The 10,306-nt window shown below is 39.0% G+C and overlaps 1 protein-coding gene across 1 annotated transcript; it reads right to left on the bottom strand.

The window, feature by feature from the left end:
- Window positions 1-2,875: 2,875 nt before the first annotated feature.
- sst1.2 (somatostatin 1, tandem duplicate 2) lies at window positions 2,876-8,066 on the bottom strand. The gene is made up of 2 exons (XM_038974293.1): window positions 7,827-8,066; window positions 2,876-3,228 (listed from the first exon to the last, which is right to left on the bottom strand). The coding sequence occupies exons 1-2, from the start codon at window positions 7,971-7,973 to the stop codon at window positions 3,025-3,027; spliced, it is 351 nt and encodes a 116-aa protein (XP_038830221.1). The 5' UTR covers window positions 7,974-8,066; the 3' UTR covers window positions 2,876-3,024.
- Window positions 8,067-10,306: the final 2,240 nt, after the last annotated feature.

Here is a 10,306-nt window from a genome sequence, read left to right as displayed (position 1 = left end):
AACACGGCGATTGCATTAAGAACTAGTGTATCTATCATTTCCTATACAACATGTATTTTTTAGTAACGTTTATGTATAGTTATTTGGTCAGAATAGTTGAGTGTCATAAAAATATCTGCACATTCTGGGAAAAAGATGCTACGTTAGCACAATGTATAACCACTGATTTCAGCTCTAAATATGCACATTTTCGAACAAAACATAAGTGTATGTATAACCTGATGTTATAGGACTGTCATCTGATGAAGCTTATCAAGGTTAGTCAAAAATTATATATCTTTTGCTGGTTTATTCGCTATCGCTAACGTGCCTATTGCTATCGCTAACGTGCCTTGATGAATGAATGCGGTAGTGTGGTAGGCTATTGTAGTAAGCTAATATAATGCTATATTGTGTTTTCGCTGTAAAACACTTAAAAAATCGGAAATATTGGCTGGATTCACAAGATGTTTGTCTTTAATTTGCTGTACACCATCGATTTTTCAGAAATGTTTTATGATGAGTATTTAGGTATTTGACGTTGGTGTCTGTAATTACTCTGGCTGCTTCGGTCCTATTTGTGACGTAGCTGTGATGGTAGCTGCAATGTAAAACTGATTTATACCTCAAATATGCACATTTTTCGAACAAAACATAGATTTATTGTATAACATGTTATAAGACTGTCATCTGATGAAGTTGTTTCTTGGTTAGTTTGGTTGGTTCTTGGTTAGTTAGGTTGGCTTTGTGCATGCTACCTGTGCTGTGAAAAATGTCTGTCCTTTTTTGTTTTTGGTGGTGAGCTAACATAAATATATGTGGTGTTTTCGCTGTAAAACATTTTAAAAATCAGACATGTTGGCTGGATTCACAAGATGTTTATCTTTCATATGCTGTATTGGACTTGTTAATGTGTGAAAGTTAAATATTTCAAAAAAATATATTTTGAATTTCGCGCCCTGCACTTGAAGTGGCTGTTGTCATATTGTGCCCGGCTTCGGGCTTGCAGCCCAAAGAAGTTAAGAAGTTATTTGGCCACTTTAGTTGTGATACAAACCTTATCTAAACATATAGGCCTATGGGCTAGGCTACATGAGGTGTGCGACTACGATTCGAAAGAGTCGCAAAAAAGTAATTGTTTCTTATGCTGGGCGTCATTCACAAGTGATAAAATATTATTCACAATTGATAGGCTGATATTGTCACCCATCAGACTATTCTTGATTTAATATTGTCTTGACACATACTAAATGTTTTCTGTGTTAAATTTGTTTTGATTTAGAATGGACCATTATCATGCACCTGTATCGAAACATGTCATCTATGCACTTAAATAACAAATGGAGGATGCATTTCGCGTGGTTCATTTTCATGCCAGTCAGGTAGGCTATACTCCTGTTGTAAATATAAGCAATGTGCTTAATATTGGGAAAGTTGAGAAATAAATAAAGTAGGCCTAGCCTATAGAAAGCTGATGGGATCCTCCTCGTTCTAGTAGAGGCCATAACTCTTTCTCGCACAGTTGCATAGCCTATAGAAATGTTGCGCAACATGAGCTCATGGGCTCTCATGAAGTGTTTGATTCGATTTTTGATCACATTTGCATTGATGTCAGAGTGATTAGAGGGACAATAGAGTGCTGAGTACCAGGCAGTTAGCATGTTTGGTAGACTACTAATGACCAGCAGCAGCATCAGAGCTTGGAGAATTACCCTGGAATTTGAGAGCCTTCATGACTCGTGACTGCCGGTGTGGCGGTAATATGGTCACCGCAACAGCCCTAGCCATAACACCTATGTTTTTCCACCAGTAGACTATAACAAAAGCCGCACGGAAGTCTAGCAAAACAGCCCCCACAATCTTTATATCATACATTTCTCTCTCAGCCAATCCTCACTAATTTGTGTAAGTGCTGTGCTTGTAGAATTGTCTTCTCAATAATGTGTTAAAAGTCTGTTATAATTTTTTTGTTGTAAAATAGCATTGTATCTAGTCAAACAATTTTTTCCAAAGGTTTACAAAGGGTTGGTAACAGGCTGATTGGTCAACTATTTGAGACAGTAAATGGGGCTTTACTATTCTTAGGTAGCGAAATGTCTGATTACTCAAATTTCTCTCAACCTTATGCGCCTACGTTGTAAACTTTCATTCATAATCTAGGTTGGAGCAATTTCATGATTGTTTTAGGGAAAATTTGAGTATCATGTAGTAGCCTAAACCGATCCATGTTACATTGAGCTGGGTGAATGGAATATGAATGACAGTCATCCAATATGTAAGGGATAATCAACGAGGGGCTATGCGTTCTATGGAAAATAATGAATGACGTGGCCCCATTATCCGTTTTATACCATGGCTATAAATTAACATATTTGCTGGGAGAAATGCGTTCAACATCCACTGAAGTAGCTAGCAAGTTTACTAGATAGCTACAGTAGTTGCCGTAGTAACCAAACAAACAGTCCTGCTAGTTTAGCTAGCCAATTCAACAATGCCAAAAATGTTTTCAATTCCACTTTTGCTTTCAAAAGCAGCTCAAACATAGAACATGTAAGAATGAACTACAGTCATTGAATTATACCGTGCGTTATAGCGAAATAATGGATGCTCTAGCATGCCCTACAAGCCAATAGGAAACAAGTATTCAACAACGCCATGGTAAAAACTGTATAAACTGGGTGGTTCGAGCCCTGAATGTTGATTGGCTGACCACTGGTATGACAAGCATTTATTTTTACTGCTCTAGTTACATAAGTAACCAGTTTCTAATAGAAATAAGATGTAAGCCATGCATAAATTAATAAAGGGCATGTCACCCAAAACTTTTCTTTGGTAATACAAATAAGAGTTTATCAAAGAACTGACCCACTGAAATTCAATTATTTTATCTTTATTTCACAAATTAGACAGGTACATTATTCTGTTGATTTCAAGAACCGTCATCGGGCACAGCTAACTGTTGAATGGCTGCATTAGTCAGGTGTAAGTTGGCGGTGTGACGTGATTGGCATCATCGTGTCAAAAGGTGGTCGGTTTTTTCTTCCATCAGCAGGAAGTGAAGCCCTTCCAGTAGAAGTTCTTGCAGCCGGCTTTGCGCTCGCGGGGGGGCAGGTTGTTGGGGCTGCCCACTGAGCGCTCCAGCTCCATACGCAGGTCGTCTTTGGCCTCCGCTGGGGACACCTCACTTTCCTGGACCTCAGGCAAAGACAGTTGGGATAGAATGTCCTCCACCGCTCGCTTACTCCACTCCTACATGCAGGAAAGACACACATACTTTGGGAGAATATAAACACACACATATACACATCGGCACAAGCCAATATCAACAACAGCAAACACAAACCTACACGTTATACACAAGCAATCTCATGTGTGAGCACAAACACAGACACACACAAATGTAATCACCTCCATTAAGGCAGTCAGTGTTAGTTTTCATGTCTCATTATGGCCCCGATTCCGACCTCAGTTAAGCGCTGGTTTTTATGCACTTTTCTCTATGTGCGTATTCTGACCTTGAATTTAAGCATGAGAATAGCATGATATTCACCTGCTATTCATTCAAGTGGAGATCTAAGAAAAGAAGGTGTGGTGGAGGTGCATCTGGTGGTGGAGGGGTGGTGGAATAAGGAGCATCTATTTACTTTTTTCGGATAGAAATAACAGTGTTCTCCATGCACTGTAATTTATCAATGGATTCGATCTATTGATAAGAGCTAGGTAAATGAGTCATCTGTCTGGAAAAGGGAATTGTACATACACATAGCAATTGTTTTAGATGATTGTTCCTTAAGATCCCTGGGGACGAATGTGAAACCAGCCATATGGAAGAAAAGTTAAAATCATAACATGACATGGTCCGTTTTCCACAATGAAATAGGCTTTAAATATGATTATTCAAAATTGTAATTGTTTGCCCTCACAATTTGCATGAATGAAAATGGGGCACCCAAGCTATAGGGCTGAACCTGCCAAGTTTATGTATGCGCTTCAGATTGTTTTAATTATAGCCATTGCCCAGGCTTTTCCGATTTATTTTACAATTTGTACCATGTTAAATATTAGCTGCTATCGGGAGCCACCATCAGTAATACCCACATACATTTATAACTGTCACTTTAGCGTTTTCTTCAATTTGTAGCTTACATTTTGTATCGTTCCATTCCGTTTACCTTTCTTTCCTCTGTTATGGCTATGTAAGTTGTTCCTGAGGGTGGCAAGCATAAGTGGATCATATTAGGCTAACGTTGTGCAATAATTTGGGACATGCAGCTTATTTGAATCATTATAGAACTCAGACCACATGTAGCAAGGTTAAACCTGGAGCACATTTAACGACGACTGGACCGTTGTCATACAGTTCCATGATTAGTGAGAATTAGGGTAGATTTATAGGACTATTGTTCAACCCCTATTGTACACTTTTTTCCACCTTCCAATATTTCATACATTTTATTTAAATATTACAACTTTCAGGATGAATCAAACCACTGTATTTATCTATATATTTTGTGCGTAAAGGCTCTACAAATCATTTTTTCCACAAAAAAATAAAAAAAATTACTTAGACATACTTTCCTAACCCTAAAGAGTATTTTTTAATCTACCAGCTGGTGCTGAAACTGAGACGAAGATGCATAGACTCTAAACCCGTTCTCACAATGTATTCTATTGAGTCTGTCAACAAAATGATCATTAAAAGGTACACCGTATTTAAAGGGATGGCTGACGATAAATATACTGAACATCTGTTGGCCAGCAAGTGGGAAGGTTTTCAGCGGTTGAATTACATTTATTCAGAGTGCGCAAGGTAGTTAAAACAAATAAAATAGTAGCCACACCTGCAGGGCACGTTACGCAACTGAATAAGGTAAGTCTGAAAACCAAATACTTAGACGTGCGTAGGATAGGCTCATATTCCTAAATCGGAATCAGCCCTATCTGCACAGAGAACGAAAGCCTTGTTGTAGCACACTCTGATCCAGCCAACTGATTGACTAGACAATGGAGGGGTGGATGGAGACGGAGATAGGAGGAGAAAGACTTGTTTTCCCATCAACAGATAATTGACAACAGATAACTGTTGTGTGTACAAAAACACAACGGAACAAACAGTTCCGGTGACTTTTTTCAAGTTTGGTAGAAAACATTTGGTTTGTAAAACGAGAAACTTTCTTGGTGAGGCTGCTGCAATGTGCACTGTCTGGGTGAGCTGTCAATGACCTTAACATGTGAGTCATTAGTATGAGAAAGTGGCACTCAGACAGACGTGGTTGTCAGTCATAGGAGGGAATGATGGAAATCTCCTTCTTGAGAAATATCATTGTCTATTGGAGTTCACACACCTATTACGTGTAACAACTGCATTTTCACCGTGTCTTCTATCCAGATGGATGTGTATGTGACACAGAATTAATTAAGAGACACAAACTCCCTACTGAGCACACCACATCATTTCAACTTGGATAATTGGGTAATTGAGACGGTAATCAATGAGATTACAACCTATATTCACTCACTCAAAAGGCCAAAATGTGTTGAATTTCCAATGTATTAACACTATGCTTTCAACCATTTAAAAGCACACCAAATTCCAATGGAAAAACAATGTCTGGTTTTTGGTTTGGTTGTCACCTAAGTGTCTATAACTGCTCTTTCAACCATTTACAAGCACAGCAAAGTTCAAATGGGAATACAATGTCAGAAATGTTTATGTATACGTCAGATGAATGTATCACTGTGCTTCATCTAATACCAGAACCAAATGACCTGGATTGCAGTTGAGATTACATGAAAAGTACATGGTGCAAGTAAGTGATGAATGCCGTTCTAGATTCTGCGCAGAATATTATAGCATATTTTTTAGCAAAATCTCCACAGACCTGCGAAGACCTATGCATGCTATCTTGAACATGCATGCTTTATATGATTACATAGATATTTATTGCTACAGTAACCTCAAAATGTGGCCATGGATGTTTTACTCATGTTAAGGTTAAATGTTACATTAGTTTGTAAGATAGCCTTAACTTTAGGCTATTCACTCTACTACAAAAGTAATACTGAATTGTGTTTGTTTGACAATGCAACAAAATACAATTTAAAAGGAGATCTGAGCCACTGGTTTAATCAAATTCTTCAAATTGGAGACGTAAATTCAACATATAATTTGTTAACAAGTTAATAGGCTGTCTATTGTATTTAAAAAGTGATATTGAATTGTGTTTGGTTGTCAACACAACCAAATATCAACATTTGAAGGAGATGCTTATTCTGCTTGGATAGTTCCACCTGTGCCACAGACTTAGTATGGCTTTCACTCCAGTTTGTCTACAAATTAATAATTGATATGTTGGATTCACATCTCCATCTCAACCAAAAATCTAACTTAAAGAATATGACTAAATCAAATCAAATTTTAAATGCACTTTAAATAACATTTCATTTGATATAGTACCATTATGTAATATTGATGTGCATGGCACAAATGAAACTATGCAAGCAGAAGAAACCTCTCCTTCAAATGTTGATATTTGGTTGTTTTGGCAACCAAACACAAATCAATACCACTAAATATCATTACATTTGAAATCAACCAGAGCTTGAAACCCTAGGCCTATTCTATTGTCTATTTTAAGTTGAATTCTACGTTGAATTGAAACAATAGCTGTTGATTACTTTTCAAATGCTACATAAGCCTAAATAGCATCATTAATGATATGAGTGATAAAGTACGGTCACATTTCATTTGCTCTGTTCAACCTACCCTTTGGAATGTCTTCGATAGCAACAGTGAATCTATTTCGTTTTTATGTAGAGATCTTTCAACAGACATTCTCACGATAGCACATTGGTAATTGTGTGACAAATATCCTCACTTAGCAGGTCTGGGCTTGGTTAAAACCCTGGATGGGAGACCAAAAGATAGCTGTAGATAAATACATTCTCCAGTAGGAGATGTTGCCAAGCCTGTTATTTTTTCTTCTGATAGTGGATATAATGTTGAAGATGTTGTTTTAAAGGTACAAATTCAACATATTTTATACAAGGTGTGTCTATGTTGAAATTTGGTTGCCATGATGACATAATCCTGTGGTTGAAATATCACCCTCAAAATAAGTTTACGCTGACTTTTTTAAAAATCCAATGCATTTTCCCATGTAAATGGAATAATGAAAACAGTGGAACTGATTTGAGGTCCAGATTTGAATTTGCCAGACTATTGTTGCCAGATTAAAGAGGTACACCAGACCTGTCAGTTGTAGTGAGTCTATGCCCTAGTATGTGTCTGAGTATGTGATAACCTGAGCACAGACTGTTTAACTGAATTCCATTGTGGGTAGGTGTGTAAGTCTGTTCCACTGTGAAGCAAAGGGCAGTGTACTGTATGTTAGTAAGTGTGGACTATGCTGTACCTGTTTTACTAATGATACATTCTCATGTTCTCATAGTGTCATTAGTGGTGTTCCTGAATAGTTGTGTGAGTTGTACCCTACTGTACGCATTTTTGTGTGTCATGACCCAAGCAGTGCATGCTATCTGCGTGAACATGCCATTGGCTTCTCACCTCACCTCACTTGAATAGTGTAATCTTGTGAGCGCAATAACGTTAACTGTCCTGTTTATTCCTGTATGGACCTCATCCTTTTTTTGAGCGCTCTTTGTTTGGTATGTGTGTGCCACAGGAGGCTGCTGAGGGGAGTGAATGGAATGGTATCAAACGCATGGAAACAATGTGTTTGATACCGTTCCATTTATGCCATTGCAGACATTACTATGAGCCCGTTCTCCCCAATTAAGGTGTCACCAGCCGCCTGCGGTGTGTGCCAGTGCCGTAGGCTGCATACCTGTGTGGCAATGCCAGCGGCACGAGCCCTCTGAAGGAGTCTGCGGCTGCGGAGGTCCAGGTCGGGCTGCGAGGCAGCTCCTTGGCTGCAAATGGCCAGGGCCAAACCCAGCAGGGCCAGGGCACAGTGGATTCGGCAGACCTTCATCTCCAACAGAGCTGGGTTTTGTTTGCAGGGATGAGACGCGGTGAGATGAGCTGAGCTGGACCGGGCTATGCTGGATCTGGATCAGTCGGTAGGGAGCAGGCCTGGTTCTGTTGATGGGAGTTCTGTGGGGCTCTTATAAAGAGCTCGCCCTCTCAGCTCATCACTGCTTCCTGGGTTGAGTGACAAGTGGCCTGTCAGGGCGTGGGGGGCTGTCAGGGCGTGGGGGGCTGCCCGGCGATGATGGAATTCAGTGTTGTAAACCACTTAGAAGCACTGGCTGCTTTCTTTTCGTCACAAAGGCAGCTCCTCTGAGACGTATTGATTTAATATGGAGGCGCGACAATAAAACAGTTAGCCAATATGGATTTAGCACACACGGCTAATCTAAGTCAAATACAACCAGAAAATGTCTGCTTCATAAAAGCCTTTATAAACAGGAAGCAGGAGTCATCACTTAACTTTAAAATATTGAACTTAAGTGATGACGTCACGGAAGACTGCCAAACAAAAGATTCCTCTAACAGATTTTTGGTGGGTTAATTACCAACACATATTGCCACCGTGGGATCAACTGATTAGGCTTTGTTTACATACAATATCAACATTATAAATTTAGTTTGCAATGGTTAACACAGTTTCCAAGAATTACGAGGTAAAAATGGTATAAACCATACCGTTGCACTTGCATACAGTATTGTGGATATGTATTTTGTTGAAGTGTGATTTGCATATTTGTAAAAGCCTATTCTGAAAGGAATCATAGACTGAGTGCTGTCTGTCTGATATCCCTCAGACAGCATTACATGGATTGTCTTGGAATGAAACCAGATGTTTGATACCACAGACTCAATCGAATTAATAGGATACATATTTTTCTATAAGAGTTATTTCAGTTTACGCTGAAATATCTGCTTATTTGCACAAAAGGCTGCATCATACTGTAGATATTGCTACTGTGTAACATTTTACTGTAACTCTTCACTGCTCCCCTGTGGCCATGGATTACAGATATAAACTACAATAAGCTTTGCCGGACGTTGTCAATGCAATTTTAACCCTCATCCCCGGGCTTAATTGCAGCTGGTGGATGACATTACTGCAATTTTGATCAGGATAAAAACACAATAGTATACTTCTTCATAAAAACTCTTTGAATGTCAACAATATAAACTAGCAGGGAAAAATGAACACTCATTTATTACAATTAAATATTGTCATGCCTACTTACATTTCTCTAACTGTGTTACAACTACACTATTGAGCTTGGAAATTACAGATGAACTGTACAGCTGTATGATTAATGGTATAGCAGAGCTTGAGGCTTGTTAAAAGGATATGTAAATTACATTGATGGGTTGCAGCATTTCAATGGCACAGAACATTTGCATCGGACGCACATGCACGCACACACACACGCACGCTCGCACTGTGGCGGAAGAATCCGAATTAGTTAGGTAACATAGATAATTAAGATGTCTTATCTGCATAATATGCTTATATGATATACTTGTTATTAGAATGTAACCCTTTGGACTCTGGTGTTGGCAGTTGCACTTCCTCCCTCAGCTGGGGCTCAGTCACCTGGTACCCAGAGAGGGGAGAAGTCAGGCTTGTCTTTCACATGTCGCTGGTGCTAGGCAGAAATAATTTCCACCACAGCACGCAAGCATGCACATAAACACACAGACAGGTGTGATGAACCCGGACAGATTCCATTCTGAACTGTTTCAGTTCATTAGAACCATTGAGGGGAAAACATTGGGCATGCAATGCTTCAGACCCTTATTTGTTTAATACATGTGGCTGCTGCTTGCAATACAGAATAACAAGAGCGACCTTCGAGTTAATTTCCATGGGCAGTTATACATTGCAGTTTAAGTTATCATACCCCTATGCTTCTGGCTGAGATAAATTAAGATGATACAGTAGATGGTATACACAGTAGTATGGCAGAAAGTTAAGTAATTCCTTTACTTTTGCGTTAATTTAGCACCTCCTGGAACAGAAAACCATTCAACTCAAGGCTGACATTCACCACACAGAAATTAGCATCGGAACACAATGTTAATGAAGTACATAGGTTATACAAAAGAGTGCAACAGTGTCCACTAATTCATCAAGACAACACTTTTCTGGGTATTTCTCTGAATAGCTTTGGTTCGTGTCAAGTACAGTACAATATTTTGTTTGAAAAGCAAGGAAGCACTTGGTACACTATGTCAGTTACAAGGCTGGAGGCAAGGCACAACAATGGAACGCTACAAGGAAACCAAGGTGATATTATTGTACAGATAAAAGGGAAATGAATAGCCTACTCACGTTGGTATTAAATG

The sequence above is a fragment of the Salvelinus namaycush genome, chromosome 34 (assembly GCF_016432855.1).
Source record: "Salvelinus namaycush isolate Seneca chromosome 34, SaNama_1.0, whole genome shotgun sequence".
NCBI lineage: Eukaryota > Metazoa > Chordata > Actinopteri > Salmoniformes > Salmonidae > Salvelinus > Salvelinus namaycush.
The sequence above is the reverse complement of the archived record's forward strand: the minus strand, read 5'-3'. Positions and strand labels throughout refer to the sequence as shown.

Excerpts from the sequence above, each read along its gene's own strand:
- sst1.2 (XM_038974293.1), bottom strand. The coding sequence starts at position 7,973 with ATGAAGGTCTGCCGAATCCACTGTGCCCTGGCCCTGCTGGGTTTGGCC. Across the intron at positions 3,229-7,826 it reads CCGCTGGCATTGCCACACAG|GAGTGGAGTAAGCGAGCGGT; the intron begins GTATGCAGCCTA and ends TCCTGCATGTAG.